Here is an 18,404-nt window from a genome sequence, read left to right on the forward strand (position 1 = left end):
TCCTTACTGTGAAGAGAAGCTGGACTTCATAAATGCCCCAATAAGACAATCACTGAAAAGCCTCTTTTTGGTGTTTATTCTTGATAGTCATCTATTACTACCAGCTTAACACATTTTTTAACTGCATTATTCTGTAACTTTTGATTTAATGAATTCTTAATGAGCTACCCCATTATACTGTAAAATAGTTTTTTGGTTAAATCATGAAATTTTATCTTTCTTTGCATTAAGAATTTTTATTAAAGTAGGGGGATTCTTCAATGTTTTCTCTCCAGGAAAAGAATAAAGCCTTCCTTGTTTGTAGAAAATTAACAGATTTACCTGTGCCTTTGAACCACATTAGTTTTTGGCTTAAAGTGAATTCAATGCATGTAGCGCTTAATGTTTTTGACAAGTGTGTGCAATTGACATTCTGGTGCTTCATTTTCAGAAGGAGTATTGTAGTATTTGTTTAGCATTTCAAAAACTCAAGCCCAATTTTTTATATCTTTTAACATCAGCTATGGAAAAAATGTAAGTGATCAAGATATAAAAGAATATAAATATGCTTATTGTGCATAGTTTGAAATTAATTGTGAATCAACAAAATTACTTTAATTAATAGATTTTTCAAGAGGTAAAAAGTAGTGATATTGCCAAGACCTTCCGCAAAGCAATCAACAGGAAAGAAGGTATTTGTGCTCTGGGCGGAACTTCAGAGTTGTCCAGCGAAGGAACACAGCATTCTTACTCAGGTAATCATTTCGTATGCAATAGGTTAACACAATGTGCTAAGTGGGATGGTTGCTGTAATGGCAAGGAAGGGCTCTAGAAAAACATTACCTTCTAATTAAGAATACAGTAGAAGTCCTTTGTGACATGTATTTAGGCTTGAGACTAATACTTGTCATAAAGGCATTATAAGTGTTTATTGTATGGCTTTGTTAGCTTGCAAGAGACAGGATACAATCCATGGAATGACAGGCTTTATTACAGTGCATTATACAGTAATGTAAGTATAATTTTTAAGGAATTTTGTAACTTTTCTGCGGACCAGTTAACGTGTTCTATTCTTTTTCTTAATTTTGTAATTGCATCCAAGTGTCTGGGTTTCCACACAGAATAACCACATGTTTCTGACACATTAACTTTCAGCACTCCTGCACAACTATTTTAGGCTTTAGAGTCAAATATTTAATAACTTAGAGTATGAACTAATGTCTTGTTATTTAACATAATTTTAGAGGAAGAAAAATATGCTTTTGTTAACTGGATAAACAAGGCTTTGGAAAATGATCCTGATTGTAGACATGTTATACCAATGAACCCTAACACCGATGACCTGTTCAAAGCTGTTGGTGATGGAATTGTGCTTTGGTAAGATGTTAGCTTGTTTTATATCCAGATATCCAAAAATAGCCTTCCATATAATTGATATATTTGTTTCTGCATGCTTGACAGATTCACCTCAAGAAATAATTAGAATGGAAAATTATCCAGGTTCTGCCTTTTTCATTTAATCTCTAGGTCTGTCCATGAATCTAAAATTCAGCCATAAATCGACAACCTCTTTATAGGGAAGCTCTCAGCCTCCATTTTCTTCTCAACACCAGGCCAGCAGAACATTACAACTTTGTTGAACTTAAGTATGTCAGTATCTGTTTATTCTAAAGTACCACAGCTTCCAAAAGAAAAAAAGAGGCTACTCTTCAGTTCTCACTCTCCAATGACCTATTTCTAAAAAATGCTTTTGTCACTGCTGCTGCCCCACAGCCAACAGCATCTTGGCAGACATAATACAAGATTATCAACACTGCCAGTCGATGTTCCAATTTATAGAGGCAGTGTCACACAGTGGTTAATAGCATGCTCCATAATCAGTCTGCCTGAGTTCTTTCTATTCAGTCCTGCCACTCTGAAGCGATACAACTGTGATCATAATACTCAACCCCTTTGCATTTCAGTTTCCATCTATTATGATCTCCACATTATTATACTTATCTCACAGGGCTTTTGTGAGCATTAAGTAAATTACTATATACAGAGTGCTTAGGGTAGTGCAATTGACATATTTCAGATGACTATATATATATATATAAAATATATAGTATTATATTATATATTTTATATATATATATATTGTGTGTGTGAGACAGAGTTTCGCTCTTGTTGCCCAGGCTGGAGTGCAATGGTGCAATTTCGGCTCACCGCAACCTCCGCCTCTGGGTTCAAGCCATTCTCCTGCCTCAGCCTCCTGAGTAACTGGGACTACAGGCATGCACCACCACACCTGGCTAATTTTTTTTATTATTATTTCTTTATTTTTAGTAGAGATGGGGTTTCTCCATGTTGATCAGGCTGGTCTTGAACTCCAGACCTCAGGTGATCTGTCCACCTCGGCCTCCCAAAGTGCTGGGATTACAGACGTGAGCCACCGCGCCCGGCTGACAGTGTATATTATAGTATACACAATTCTTCTTTTTGCAGTAGGGTCATTTTGGTTGTTTGAAAAGCTGATTTTAAAAATGTAAGATAGGCTGGGCATGGTGGCTCATGCCCAGCCCTTTGGGAGGCTGAGGCAGCAAGATCACTGAAGGCCAGGAGTTAGGTCCAGTCTGAGCAACAAAACAAGACCTCTGTCTCTACAAAACAATTTAAAAATTAACCCAACATGGGGTTGCACACCTTTAGTCCCAGCTACTTGAGAGGCTGAGGCAGGAGGATCACTTGAGTCCAGGAGTACAAGGCGGCAGTGAGCCAGGATTTGCACCACTGAGCTCCAGCCTGGGTGACCCTGTCTGTCTAAGAAATAAGAATATATATATACATTTCCTTTGTGGTCTGTTTATAGGCAGTGAAGAAATAATTTCCCATGTGTGTGTTTTGTTTTTGTTTTTGAGATGGAGCCTTGCTCTGCTGCCCAGGCTGGAGTGCAGTGGCATGACCTCGGCTCACTGCATCCTCCACCTCCCAGGTTCAAGCAATTCTTGTGCCTCAGCCTCCCGAGTAGCTGGGACTACAGGTGCTCACCACCGCACCCAGCTAATTTTTGTATTTTTAGTAGAGACAGGGTTTCACTATGTTGGCTAGGCTGATCTCGAACTCCTGAACTCAAGTGATCCTCCTGCCTTAGCCTACCAAAGCGCTGGGATTACAGGCATGAGCTACCATGCCCGGCCTCCCTTGCATTTTAATATAGAGAGAAGACTGCAGGTTTCCCTCTTTGGGGACTCACCCTGCAGAACTCAAAAAATATATAAATTTTAAAAATAATAAGAGATAATTATATTGAACTAACTAAGATTTAAATTCTGCATGGAAAGAAGCATGGCTTGCTTTCTATAGAATAAAATTTATTAGGGCAGTATTATGAACATCTAATATGTCAGAGCCAGGCATAGTGGCTCGCACCTGTTATCCCTGGTACTTGGAGGCTGAGGTTGGAGGATCCCTTGAGCCCAGGAGTTCGAGGCTGCAGTGATTCGAGCTATGATTTGGGCCTCTGTACTGCAGCCCAGGCGAGAGTTAGACCCTGTCTCTAAAAAATAACAAAATAAAAAATAAAATGTTAAAGTCTAAATCTAGATTTTACCAAATGAGATTTTTCCTAATGAGTCATAGACTATAGCCTACCTAATTTTTCTCTCGCCACTATACTGCCAGCACCAAATATAGTGTCTGGCTCATTGCTGAGGCACTCAGTAAACATTTGGTGAATGAAAGAATCTCATGCTCAACTAATTTTACTGTTTTGTGGAAAAGACTCATTTCCAATGCAGGATTTTATCTGTCTTTAAAATATATTCAATAAAGTTCCACCCCCCACTTTTTTTTTTTCTTTCAGACAGGGTCTTGCTGTGCAGTGATTCAATCATGGCTCACTACCGCCATGACCTCTTGGGCTCAATCAGTCCTCCAACTTCAGTCTCCAAAGTAGCTAGGACTACAAGCATACACCACTATGCCTAGCTATTTTTTTTTTTTTTTTAATTTTTTGCAGAGATGGGGTTTCACCATCTTGCTTAGGCTAGACTTGAACTCTTGAGCTCAAGCAATCTGCCTGCCTTGGCCTCCCAAATTGCTAGGGTTACAGGCGTGAGCCACACCGTACCTGGCCCAAGTTTTGTTGTCAATATCCAAGTTATTTTCTTTCATAAAAGAATGAGGAAAAAATAAAAAAAAAAATTAAAAGAGAAAGCATGTTACAATCCTCTGCTCAGAGATACCCAACTACTATACACATATTTTGGTCTTTTTGGGTTTTTTTTTTTTTTAACAGCATCTTGCTGTATTGCCCAGGATGAAGTGCAGTGGCGTGATCTCCGCTCACTTCAACCTCTGCCTCCCAGGTTCAAGCAATTCTTCTGCCTCAGCCTCCCGACTAGCTGGGACTACAGGTGTCCGCCACCACGCTGTGCTAATTTTTGTATTTTTAGTAGAGACGGGGTTTTCCCATGTTGGCCAGGCTGGTTTCCAACTCCTGACCTCAGATGATCCACCTGCCTTGGCCTCCCAAAGTGCTGGGATTACAGGCGTGAGCCACCATGCCTGGCCAGGGTTTTATTTTATTTATTTATTTATTTATTCATTTATTTATTTATTTATTTATTTATTTATTTATTTTTTCTTTTGAGATGGGGTCTTGCTCTGTTGCCCAGGCTGGAGTGGAATGGTGTGATCGTAGCTCACTGTAACTTTGAACTCCTGGGCTCAAGCTATCCTCTTTCCTCAGCCTCCTGGGTAACTAGTACTACAGGCACATGCCACCATGCCTGGCTAATTTTTTTATCGTTTTTGTAGAGATAGGGTCTCACTATATTGCCCAGGCTGGTCTGGAACTCCTGGCCTTAAGCAGTCCTCCTGCCTCAGTCTCCCGAAGTGCTGGGATTATAGACATCAGCCACCACATCAGGCCTTGGCCTTTTTTATTTTTAGTTTTTATTTTCCATATGTGTAGTTTATTATGATCAACATGATAAAAGTCATCTAGCTACATTTTTTAGAGTACATGAAAGAGATGTTATAGTAAACTTTAAAATATTTGCAAATATTTACAGCCACTTTATAAAAGTAAATCAGCTCTTTTTTTTTTACATCAACCTTTTTTTTTATTTTTGTTTCAGTAAAATGATTAACCTTTCAGTTCCTGATACCATTGATGAAAGAGCAATCAACAAGAAGAAACTTACACCCTTCATCATTCAGGTATGCATTGTTCTCCCCTCCCTTTAACATGAAATTACTGTTTGAGGACCTGTTCTACAGACTTCGGCCTCTGCACTCTGTAGGCTCTCAATCAATCCTCGTTAAAACTGTTGTGTGGGATTGTTATCCAGATTATACAGACAGAACTGGGACTCGGAAAGGTTTCTGAGCTTGCCTGAGATTAATGTTGGAACTGAGGTTCAAATCCCATTCTAATTTCAAAGCCCCATGTTCTTTTCATTTGATAATGTGTTCAAGCACTACAGAGATAAGCAGAAGTATATAAGCTCTTAATTAACTGGCGTGCTTAAGAAATGGACCATTTTTTTTTCTATCAAGTGAATATTAGATTATTAGCAAAATTCCCTCAGGGAAGAGCACCTCTTGGGATGTGGACATTGATAACTTCTAAAACTCTTTTGGGCATATGCAGTACTGTTGGTCTCTCACCCATTTAGGCATTTTTGGAATTATAACACTTTACTCACATGGATATATTTGCTGTGGTACTCAGCCTTTTCCTTTAGTGCCAGCATACTTCAAAAGGTACCAAATAAAAATACAAAGTTAACTTCTCATAAGATTCTGCAAAAGGCAATAGCAATAAGGCTGAAATTTGTCTTAGCTAGGCTTTCTAACACAAAAATCTGGAATTTGTTTTTTGTGACACATATATGGATGAAATTAATACAGGGTATTAATTTCATCATTGAATGTTATTTTCAGTGAAGGGAGAAAGTAGACTGCTAAAAAATGGAAAGGTCAAGAAGCAAGTGTGTAATTTGGCTGTCTTGCAGGAAAACTTGAACTTGGCACTGAACTCTGCTTCTGCCATTGGGTGTCATGTTGTGAACATTGGTGCAGAAGATTTGAGGGCTGGGAAACCTCATCTGGTTTTGGGACTGCTTTGGCAGATCATTAAGATTGGTTTGTTCGCTGACATTGAATTAAGCAGGAACGAAGGTAATGGAACACAGTCATTCTGGAAGTTATTTATTGGCTATTTTTTTCTAGTCATGCAGACTTTCATGCTCTCACTTAATGGAGGTGATTAAATGGTGGTAACTGGAATGAACATAAGGTAATGCTATAGAGTTATTCAGGAAAACAGTCTAATTACATGAGTCTCTTCTTTACTAGTAATTCACATTTGTCTGGCACTTTACAATTCATTTTGCAATAATGACACAAAAGCACAGAGAGATTAAGGAGCATTCCTGAAGTCCTCAAACTTGATTATCTATTTTTTTCTGTTCTGCCTACACAACTTCTACCCCATTACCACCCTCAGCTCCACCATTTTGCACCATCTTTTTTGGAGACAGGGTCTCACTCTGTCACCCAAGCTGGAGTGCAGTGGCACAATCACAGCCTGGCTAACATGGTGAAACCCTGTTTCTACTAAAAATACAAAAAATTAGCCGGGCATGGTGGCACGTGCCTGTAGTCCCAGCTACTCCGGAGGCTGAGGCAGGAGAATTTTTTGAACCTGGAAGGCGGAGGTTGCAGTGAGCTGAGATTGTGCCATTGTACTCCAGCCTGGGCGAAAGAGCGAGACTCTTGTCTCAAAAAAAAAAAAGAAAGAAAGAAAAAAAGAGAGAAAATGTAAGATTGCAACCGGGTGTGTTGGACCATACCTGTAATCCCAGCACTTTGGGAGGCCGAGACAGGTGGATCACTTGAGGCCAGGAGTTGGAGACCACCCTGGCTAACATGGCGGAACCCCGTCTCTACAAAAAAATAGAAAAGTTAGCTGGGCGTGGTGGCATGCACCCGTAGTCCCAGCTAGTCGGGAGGCTGAGGCAGGAGAATCGCTTTAACCTGGGAGGCAGAGGTTGCAGTGAGCCGAGATCACGCCACTGCACTCCAGCCTGGTCAATAGTGTGAGACTCTCTCAAAAGAAAGAAAAGAAAAAGAAAATATAAGGATGAATTATATTCCTGTTAAAATAGGCTTGAGCCTTCAAGAGTTAATTGATTAATTATACTTAAATACAAATACCACCGTGTTTCTAGACTACTTTAATCAAAAGGTTAAGTAAAAGATTCCCAAATTTTAAACATCTTTCCCAGAATCTTTGACTTTAATCAAAAGGTTAAGTGAAAGATTCCCAAATTTTAAACATCTTTCCCCTAAATGCTTGACTTTTTTTGTTGTTTTTTTTTTTTTTTTTTTTTTTTTTTTTTTGAGACAGAGTCTCACTCTGTCGCCCAGGCTGGAGTGCAGTGGCATGATAGCGGCTCACTGCAAGCTCCGCCTCCTGGGTTCACGCCATTCTCCTGCCTCAGCCTCCCAAGTAGCTGGGACTACAGGCACCCGCCACCACGCCCGGCTAATTTTTTGTATTTTTAGGAGAGATGGGGTTTCAGCGTGTTAGCCAGGATGATCTTGATCTCCTGACCTCGTGATCCACCCACCTCGGCCTCCCAAAGTGCTGGGATTACAGGCGTGAGCCACCGCGCCTGGCCCCAAATCCTTGACTTTAGAAGTGTTAAATAAGAACAATTTATGCAAACATATGACATAATGTGAAGCTTGCATTAAGCTTAAAGGCCATAACCTCATTTGGTATTTGGAATGTGAAGAATAACAGAGAAAAGAATAAATTGTAGTATTATGTTATTATATCTATTATATATTTATCTTTTTTAGTAGATTATGAGTATCTTGAAACTAGGAGCTATGTCATAGTAGTTTTTGCACCTCTGTTACTTAACAGTGTCAACAGACTGAATGAACTTGGCATGACCATTATTATGTCATATAATGACTGTGGGATTTTTTTTTTTTTCTTCTAGCCTTGGCTGCTTTACTCCGAGATGGTGAGACTTTGGAGGAACTTATGAAATTGTCTCCAGAAGAGCTTCTGCTTAGATGGGCAAACTTTCATTTGGAAAACTCGGGCTGGCAAAAAATTAACAACTTTAGTGCTGACATCAAGGTAACTGTTCAAAGAATCACAACATTTTGGGGGGATATAATAGCTGGAAGATTTTGTCCCAGCTTAACAGAGAGAAAATCCTAACACTATATCACCAAGCCTTGTTGCCTTTTGGCCCTGAAGATAGATTTTAGAAGAGTAATAGAGCCAGATAAGGAGCATTAGCACCTATGTTTTATTTTGTGGAAAAAGGTAAAAATATTATGCTAATTTATCATATTATAATGCTAATTTGTTATATTCTGCCGATTGTTAAACATGGAGTATTAAAGAATAGGACATGATTATTCTATTCTTAACTGCCTTTCCCAGGCCTCAGTGTACCTGTTAGTAAACACACCTAGAAGAGAGAGGAGGGGCCTCACGATTTCCTCTTCACCTTTTTCATTTGGCTTCTTCTCTCCTGTCATTTTATCCTACCTTTAGTTGTGAGTTCCTCGAGGATAGTGATGAGCTCTTATTTATGTCTGTGTATCCTACCTCAGCCCCTGCTCCAGGGCCCTCCTACTAAAGCCAACCTATCACATAGTATGTGGCACATACAAGACCCTCATATTTCTTGCATTGAATTGAATTTTTTTTTCACTCACTGTTTATCATGAGCAGTGGGGGAAAACTAACAATGGAGGAAGACATTTATTACATGTTGCCTTTGGCTTCTCATTCAGAGGGCCAACATTACCATAGCAAACATTGCGTGGAGTTCTCCTTAACTGCCTCAATTCTGTCTGACATCCAGATGTTGGTACACAGGGAATAAACTTAAGGAGCTTCATCAGATGTCACTGACCAGCAAGGCTGTGAAAACAATACTATGCTATCATATGATTTTGTTCAGTGATGAGAGGAAGCAGTGAGTTGCCTGTACTACTGATTTCATCCATGAAAATTAAGAGTAGCCCCAAAATTATAAGACCAACTGACCCTGCCCTCTCTTTTAATTATACAATATGTTTGGCCAGGTTTGTTGTTGTTGTTGTTGTTGCTGTTGTTGTTGTTGTTGTTGTGGCAGGGTCTCACTTTGTCACCCAGGCTGGAGGGCAGTGGTGCTAACATGGCTCACTGCAGCCTTTACCTCCCAGGCTCAAGCGATCTTCCCACTTCAGCCTCCCAAGTAGCTGGGACTACAGGTGCACACCACCAAGCCCGATTGATTTATTTTTTTCTTTCTCGCTCTGTCACTCAGGCTGGAGTGCAGTGGCACTATCTCGGCTCACTGCAACCTCCACCTCCCAGGTTCAAGTGATTCTTCTGCCTCAGCCTCCTGAGTAGCTGGAATTACAGGCATCCACCACCACGCCCGGCTAATTTTTGTATTTTTAGTAGAGACAGAGTTTCGCCATGTTGGTCAGGCTGGTCTCAAACTCCTGACCTCGTAATCTGCCCACCTTGGCTTCCCAAAGTGCTGGGATTACAGGTGTGAGCCACTGTGCCCGGCCTGATTTTTTTATTATTTGTAGAGGTGGGGTCTCACTGTGTTGCCCAGGCTGGACTCAAACTCCTGGGCTCAAGCGATCCTCCCACCTCAGCCTCCTAAAATGCTGGGATTACAGGCGTGAGCCATGGTACCTGGCCAACCAGGTATATTTTGTTTCATGCACTAGATGCGTTCCTGAAAATCAGCAAGGCAACTGTAAATGGATTTTATGTACTGGGATATATTTTAAATGTAAAGAGAAAATCTTATTTTTTTAAGTGAAGCCTGCTTTGAATTTTTTTTTTTTTTTTTTGAGACAGAGTCTCGCTCTGTCGCCCAGGCTGGAGTGCAGTGGCGCCATCTCTCCTCACTGCAAGCTCCGCCTCCCGGGTTCACACCATTCTCCTGCCTCAGCCTCCTGAGTAGCTGGGACTACAGGCACCTGCCACCATGCCTGGCTAGTTTTTTTTGTATTTTTAGTAGAGACGGGGTTTCACTGTGTTAACCAGGATGGTCTCGATCTCCTGACCTCGTGATCTGCCCGCCTCGGCCTCCCAAAGTGCTGGGATTACAGGCGTGAGCCACCGCGCCTGGCCATCAATATTTTTAAAAAGGAAAGAATTGTTTGGTAATGCGAAAACTAACTTCCAGTTTATCTGTATTCATGGTCAAATTTTCACCTGTAAAGCCCTTTTCAGGGTAGTAAATACAGATTTTGCTGGGTCTGCTCTTTACTTGTTCTTCTCAAGAGCATAGGTTTAGATTATAAATTGTTTATATAGCTTTAGCAAGTAATTGGAAGTGAAAGCACTTTCACAACTGTAGTACACTATTCCTTAAGAGGTAAATGCTATGCCCCCGAATGATAGGATCGGAGTTGGCATTTTATGAATTGCTCTGAAATAGCTTTCAATTACCTGATTTTCCCCATTCTTAGAATCATTTATGGCACAAGGTTTTAAACTCACTTGGATAGCTGGTTTAAAAGGCACCTTTCTGGGCAGCTCCCAGACATTTATATTTGGTAGCTCAGGAATTGGATTCAGTAATTCACATATTGAGCAACTTCCTCAGGGGTTAGTATGCACATAGACTATAAGAAACACTCCTTCATAGCCTGTCTGGACCTTCAAAGCCCAGTAACAGGAAACTATTAATATCATAGCTGGAAGGTGGTCTTCACATATGGCAGGATTAAGGAATCTTGACTCAAATTCCAGTCCTCTAGCATTCCAAAGATGCAGGAATTTACTTGACACGTGTGTGAAGGCTCTTAATAAGCGTTTGTACGAGTACAATGGTTTTCAGGCTGTGTTTTGTGGAGTTGTCCACACAACCTGAATTCATGTTGACTGTGAGCCAACCCCATTGTTTTATGTATTGGGATTCTAAGAAAACAACATTCAAGTGATTTAGTCCAGGGGTTTAAAACGAAAAGAGACATTTGTTTTGTTAAGTACATTCAGATCATAGAGGGTTCAGTGTTATTTTAGCAACTAAAATGTTTATCATTTAATGCTTTTGTCATTTAAATTTACAATTAAGTACATCTTTAACACAGCTAATCTCTTCTTCATAGGTTGTGGTATATGCATTGTTCTTTGTAATGATATAACCTGTTTATTTTCTCTTTCTTCTATGCTTCCCGGATTTCTGCTCTCCTACTTTTTTAAATGCTTGTTTTGTCTATCAAGCTTATTGACTTCAGTAATTCAGTGAAGGTACAGAACTGGTTATATGTTTATTAGCATTATTGTATTGATGACTTTAATAATTGTGAAGTCATGTCAAAATCCAGTTCCTCCATATGCAAGACAGATATAAGGCCAGATAGATGAACTTTTCTGGGGAAGACACCTGTTAAATTAGAAGGCAGAGATTTGTGCCGTATATTCTCAAAAAATCCAATGCAAATAGCCTTCCAAACATGGGACAATAGGATACATTCATTCCTTGTAACTGTGATCTCACTGACATTTTCAATTCTTTGTAGGATTCCAAAGCCTATTTCCATCTTCTCAATCAAATCGCACCAAAAGGACAAAAGGAAGGTGAACCACGGATAGATATTAACATGTCAGGTTTCAATGTAAGTATAAGTGCTCTTTTGAATTCTACAATCTTGCAAAATTATTGTCAATTTCTTAAAAGTACAATAATTTTTATAATCGTATGAAGTAGAGTTGGCAATTTTAAGCATTGTTTTAGACTGTATTACTGTACATGTAATTCAGAGGCCAGAAAACTAGCTTTGTTTTATTTTGATTGTTAGTGAATTCCATCGTTGTTGTGGTATTGATTTATATGGATGGCATAAAATATTCAAAACAAGTATGGGGAAATAAGTAACTAGAAGCTAACCTTTTCCAAGTATTTGGATTACAACCACAGTAATAGATTTAGTGACTATATGAAAACCTTTTCCAAGTATTTGGATTATAACCACAGTAATAGATTAAGTGACTATATATTCATATGCCTGTGTTGAGAGTAATGTGATTATGTTTTACAAACTCCCAATCTATGAAACCTAATTTAGGGAATTACTCTCAGAGACCATGTTCCCTGGTTATGTCACTAATTTATTTAGTGACCTTGGATAACTTCCTTCTCAAAATTGGATTTCACTTTGTTTATCCATAAAGTAAAGAGTTAGACTGAACTATTTAGTCCCAAATTTCTAGGAATCTGTGGTTTTTGTACCCATTAGATATGGAATGCATGCTACTAATTAACAAAATCCACATATCTAGCCTATTATGCCACAGGATGGAGTGGATTACATTGGCTAAACCATTTTTTTTTCTTTTTTTTTTTTTTTTTGAGACAGAGTCTCACTCTGTTGCCGAGGCTGGAGTGCAGTGGCACCGTGTCGGCTCACTGCAACCTCCGTCTCCTGGGTTCAAGCAATTCTCCTGCCTCAGCCTCCCGAGTAGCTGCGATTACAGGCGCCCACCACCACGCCCGGCTAGTTTTTATATTTTTAGTAGAGACAGGTTTTCACCATGTTGGCCAGGCTGGTCTCGAACTCCTGACCTCAGGTGATCCACTTGCCTCGGCCTCCCAAAGTGCTGGGATTACAGGTGTGAGCCACCGTGCCCTACGTGGCTAAACCATTTTTATGCTGCCCTTACCAGAACTGAATTTGTAACTGACTTGTGTGCTTATATTTCTGTCTGTATGTTAAATGCAAAACTCTTCAGCTCAGGTCACTCTTGGTAGGGATGAGGGGCCATCTTGTCCAAGAAAGGAGCTGTCTGGGATGGCTAGCCATGTGACCTGATACCAGGGTAAATGGCATCAGTATATTAACTGATTGTGATACACCCCTTCTCTAGTCAATCCTTTCCAATTGATCTTAAAACACTCTTTTGTCTCTTCCCTCTTCAGAATCCGACAAGGATTCTTCTGTTGACTCTAGAATTCAGTCTGAAATGTTCTGCTTGGCACTCACCCTACAAATCTTGCTCTAAAATCTAGCCAGTGTTATTTCCCCAAAAGTCTGTATTCCCCACCCCAACCTTCCTTCCCACCACCACCCAGGTGCCTTTGCTCATGCTATTCTCGCGATTTTCAGCGTCTTTCATCTTTTTCAGCTTTACACCTTCTTTAGGGTCTTTTTTTTTTTTTTTTTAAGAGACGAGGCTTCGCCATGTTGGCCAGGCTGGTTTCGAACTCCTGGGCTCAAGCAATCCTTCTGCCTCGGCCTCCCAAAGTGCTGGGATTACAGGCGTGAGCCACCACGTCCAACCAAGGCCTAATTTTAACTCTGAACAGTTTTACCTGTTTTTTATTTCAATTTAACTTTTTTCTCTTGGTCTTTGTAATGGAAAAAAATCCCTTCCTTTCGTCCTTTTTTAATCCTTCAGTTCCCTGAGATTAATCCTTGGTCTTGCCTTCCACCATTCTCCCTACGCTCAAAAGAAATCAGTGGAAATAGATTCTCTGCTTCTCTTCAATTCAAGCAACAGGTCACAAGCATTTCCCTTGGGATTTGAGCATGAAATGAATGAAGGTATCTGTCTTCTCCCTCAGCCAGGGGAGCCGACTTCCACAGCTCAGCACAACTTCCTGTCTCTCTAGTTCGCTCTCCAGCAGTGCCCTCCTTTCTAGTTCCTTCTGCTGCATAACACAGCCCCAGAGGTTCCAGGGTTCCAAGGAGTCCACTCTGTCATGAAGCTCATTGACTTAATGCACAGTACCCAGAAGCCTCAGTGAAGTTCAGCTGAGAGCCAATAGAGAAAAGGAGAAACTCCAAAGCAGAAAGTAGTAAATCAGCAAAATAAAATAAAATAAGCCAGGTTGAAGAGAATAAACCCACAACTTACAGAAAATGAACACCGTTTTCTAAAGGAGACTTAAGTAGGACTACAGTTAATACCCTTTCACATTTGATAATTAGTAGAGATTCATTGTAGATAAGTACATTTGAAAAAAATTTTTAACATAATTCTACTGAAAATATCTGAATATTTAACTTGAGGTGACTTAAAAGGAGAATTGAAGCTGTTTTCCTATTGAGAAGGAAAAAAGGAAAAGTGGAACCGGAGAAAATGAAGATGGTGAATGTATATTTTTCTTTACAGATTTTCAAACAAAATCTGGGAGTTTCCCCCAACCTTTTACATAACTTCTTTCTTAATGCAATTTAAATGTACTCAGTAGTTTGCTATATGATCTGGCGCCGTCTAGTGTATATTACAGGTACTGCATCTCCAAGAGGGCCAACTTTTTTTTTTTTTGCATTCAAAACAATTTTATAATAAGTACCATATGTTGGCTAAAAGAAAGTAGAACTGTATACCCAGACTATGACTGTGGGGAAATTTTCTATATTTTTAGTGTGGCCTTTGACAAAGTCTTCCGATTTTGTTTCAACAGGAAACAGATGATTTGAAGAGAGCTGAGAGTATGCTTCAACAAGCAGATAAATTAGGTTGCAGACAGTTTGTTACCCCTGCTGATGTTGTCAGTGGAAACCCCAAACTCAACTTAGCTTTCGTGGCTAACCTGTTTAATAAATACCCAGCACTAACTAAGCCAGAGAACCAGGATATTGACTGGACTCTGTTAGAAGGTAACTAAAAACTTCTCAAACTCGAATGTGTGGGACTATAGAGTAGAAATACATCGGCCACAATGATTTTACAATCTAGACTTAGCAAGTTTTTTTATATCTACAAGAAGTAGATGGCAGATGCTGAGTAAAAACTGGCAGAAAAGTACGATACAAGTGAACTTTTAAAGTAAAGTAGTCGAGGCCGGGCACGGTGGCTCACACCTGTAATCCCAGCACTTTCGGAGGCCGACATGGGCGGATCACCTGAGGTCAGTAGTTTTGAGACCAGCCTGACCAACATGGTGAAACCCCATCTCTACTAAAAATTAAAAAATTAGCTGGGCGTGGTGGCATGTGCCTGTAATCCCAGCTACTCGGGAGTCTGAGGCAGGAGAATCACTTGAACCTGGGAGATGGAGGTTACAGTGAGCCAAGATCGTGCTATTGCACTCCAGCCTGGACAACAGAGTAAGACTCCATCTCAAAAAAAAAAAGAAAAAAAAAAAAAGTAGTCGAGTCACTTAATGTAAAGCCACTTAATAAATCAGTATTTAGTTTTAATATTTAGGGTTAGACCACTTTTTAATCCTCTCATCAGGAAAAAGTGCACATATGCATTCAGTTTGACCTGTAAATTTAGTATATATTTATGTTTCATTCATCCACAGTCAATGTAACTGGAACTAACCCCAACTCCTTTCACCTTTACCTCCTCAAAAAACAAATGATAATGTATACTAATTATTTTTTTAAGTTTTGGAAAGGCAGAGTTTACCGTTTCCAGATTATATATGCATGAAATATAGTCTATAAAAATTAAGAAATGCGGCCGGGCGCGGTGGCTCACGCCTGTAATCCCAGCACTTTGGGAGGCCAAGGTGGCCAGACCATCTAAGGTCAGGAGTTCGAGACCAGCCTGGCTAACATGGTGAAACCCTGTTTCTACTAAAAATATAAAAAATTAGCCAGGCATTGTGGTGCGCGCCTATATAATCCCAGATACTTGGGAGGCTGAAGCAGGAGAATCCCTTGAACCTGGGAGGCAGAGGTTGTAGTGAGCTGGGATCACGCCATTGCACTCCAGCTTAGGCAACAAGAGCAAACCTCCATCTCAAAAATAAATAAATAAATAAATGAATAAATAATGCAAATAGTAATTCATTGAGTGTCCACTGATATTTCTATAAAACCAGTAACTTAACTGATAACATCAGTTACTTTGAGGGATGCAGATTCGAGGAAATATTGGAGAAAGATTTGAGAAGGAGACTATAAAAAGTTTATAAACCTCTAAATTGCTTAACTGGTTAGAATAAGGTTGTGTTCTTTAATTTTAAAATAAATTCAAATTTTAAAAATAAGCCTGTATCTAGAGAGAATGTATGTACTTAGAAGAATGCTTGGAAACTCGTATTATCGAAAACTTCTAGATCTGAATAGAGAGATAAAATAATCTGATATGTGGATTGGCACTATATGCACATACATAAAGTGTTTAATGAAACAGTAAATTTTGTGAATATTCTTAACAGGAGAAACTCGTGAAGAAAGAACCTTCCGTAACTGGATGAACTCTCTTGGTGTCAATCCCCACGTAAACCATCTCTATGCGTAAGCCTTCCTACTGCTATTGTAAACAGTTATGAATGTCATGAATGGTTGTTAAATAATGACAGCTCTAAAGATTTTCTAGATATTAATTTGTAGCTATTATTTATATTGGAAAATGTCGAGTGATGATTTCCATCATCATTTTCCAAATACACAAAAGCTTTAATTATTTCTTTACATGATCATTAACTGTAAGTGATAGAATATATAAATGTCTTTATAGTACCCTAGGGAGCAAATACTTTATATTTTGAAATAGCCGTTTGGGAGGCTGAGACGGGGGTTTGCCCAGGAGTTTGAGGCTTCAGTGAGCTATGGTTGTGCCACTGTACTCCAGCCTGGGCAACAAAGTGAGATCCTATCTCTAAGAGGGAAAAAAAAAGAAAGGTAAAAAAGAAAGAAACAGAGACCAGGGAATCCTTTAAGTAGACCATCCACAACAACTCGGCGACTTTGGCTCACTGTTCTCTCAGCCCGGAACGTTCTTTGCTCGCATATAATGGCTCGTACCCTTACTGTATTCCAGTCACTGATTCAAAGATTTCCTGACTACCACCTGCTACTTTCTCACCCCTAACCCTAGTTCCTTTTTTTCTTCATAGCACTTACATACACCCCTAAAATTGTTTGTTTATTGTCAACAAAACAAACTACACCCCCGTATTGTTTATCCATGTAATCGTTTATTGTCTCTCTCTGACTCTAATGCAAGGACAGGGTTTTTTGTCCTGTGGGCCCAGCCTCTAGAACGGTGCCTTGCTTACAGTAAGCTCTCAATAAATACTTAATAAATGAATGGGATGGTCTTAGCTCTGTTTTCAGCACAGATTGATAGAAAATATGAGTCTTGGGTATTATTTATGGTTTTATATATCTTGTTTGACAATGTAGTGTTACTATTTTTAAGGAAAGTCAAGTAAGTCCCAGCTTCCTGAAAACACTGATTACATTATTTTTAAATCATTAGTGACCTGCAAGATGCCCTGGTAATCTTACAGTTATATGAACGAATTAAAGTTCCTGTTGACTGGAGTAAGGTTAATAAACCTCCATACCCGAAACTTGGAGCCAACATGAAAAAGGTAGGTAATTAAGTTGCTGTATATCTTTGTTAGAGTATTTTTATTCTCGATTCATTTCTTTTGTTTCTAAAACTCTTGACGCTGAGCTTCTTGAGGACAAAAACTGTGTCTTATTTGTTTTCGTGTGCTGATACCTAGCATTATACAACACACACACGTATGCAGATTAAACAAATGGGAGTCTTTAACCATTTACTCTTGTGCCTTTGCAGCTAGAAAACTGCAATTATGCTGTTGAATTAGGGAAGCATCCTGCTAAATTCTCCCTGGTTGGCATTGGAGGGCAAGACCTGAATGATGGGAACCAAACCCTGACTTTAGCTTTAGTCTGGCAGCTGATGAGAAGGTATAGTACACAACTGTAGCTGTTTAGTCTTTACTGTCATACAGGTCTGTGATTTAGTCCTTACTGTGTTTAATAAGTGGACATGTCAGTAACTACACTTTTGAAATATGTTGTATTTACACTCTGAAATGAGCTTAATTAATGAATATATGTTGGATGTTAAGTGGGAGATGCTTCCTTGCAAGTTAGGCAGCAGAACTATGGCTAGTCCCTTTTTTAAAAAATAGGAAGCCTGACACATAGATTTCGGCCTCGTTCAGTGTCAGTGAATTAAAAAATTGTCAGAACAAAATTATGAACATCCTCATGCTCATTTGAAAATAAAGATCTCTCTCTGTAATGCTGATGAAGATCACCATAATGCTGAAAAGCATTCATTATGACTGGGCACCAGCCAAAGCACAGCTTATTTAATGCCATTACCACTATTGGAATAGTACAAAATGTGCCTGCAGTAGGCTGTTGGACCTGCTCATTAAAGCACTGTCAATCTGCTCCTCTCTCACCACTACAAAGGGTAGAGCAGTAGCAAGCCACTACTGCTTGAAATATTTTTTTCACATAGTGTGAATCTCTTTCCATGAAATCTTTAGTCCTTGAAATTTAAGGAATATAGGGGCCGGGAGCGGTGGCTCACACCTGTAATCCCAGCACTTTGGGAGGCGGAGAAGGGTGGATCACGAGGTGAGGAGATCGAGACCATCCTGGCTACACGGTGAAACCCCGTCTCTACTAAAAATATAAAAAATTAGCCGGGCGTGGTG

General features: G+C 39.6%; 1 protein-coding gene across 1 annotated transcript in view; it reads left to right on the plus strand.

Moving 5' to 3' along the window:
• The window catches only part of PLS3 (plastin 3), a 53,102-nt gene extending 35,443 nt beyond the window's left edge, over positions 1-17,659 (plus strand). The window contains exons 2-11 of the mRNA XM_058441346.1: positions 605-734; positions 1,224-1,356; positions 5,103-5,184; positions 5,982-6,147; positions 7,983-8,125; positions 11,536-11,631; positions 14,424-14,619; positions 16,134-16,212; positions 17,180-17,294; positions 17,507-17,659. Coding sequence (XP_058297329.1) covers positions 605-734; positions 1,224-1,356; positions 5,103-5,184; positions 5,982-6,147; positions 7,983-8,125; positions 11,536-11,631; positions 14,424-14,619; positions 16,134-16,212; positions 17,180-17,294; positions 17,507-17,659 — 1,293 coding nt within the window. The remainder of the gene's footprint in view (positions 1-604; positions 735-1,223; positions 1,357-5,102; positions 5,185-5,981; positions 6,148-7,982; positions 8,126-11,535; positions 11,632-14,423; positions 14,620-16,133; positions 16,213-17,179; positions 17,295-17,506) is intronic.
• The last annotated feature ends 745 nt before the right edge of the window (positions 17,660-18,404 follow it).

This window comes from Hylobates moloch, unplaced genomic scaffold (assembly GCF_009828535.3).
Source record: "Hylobates moloch isolate HMO894 unplaced genomic scaffold, HMol_V3 SCAFFOLD_7, whole genome shotgun sequence".
Taxonomy (NCBI): Eukaryota; Metazoa; Chordata; class Mammalia; order Primates; family Hylobatidae; genus Hylobates; species Hylobates moloch.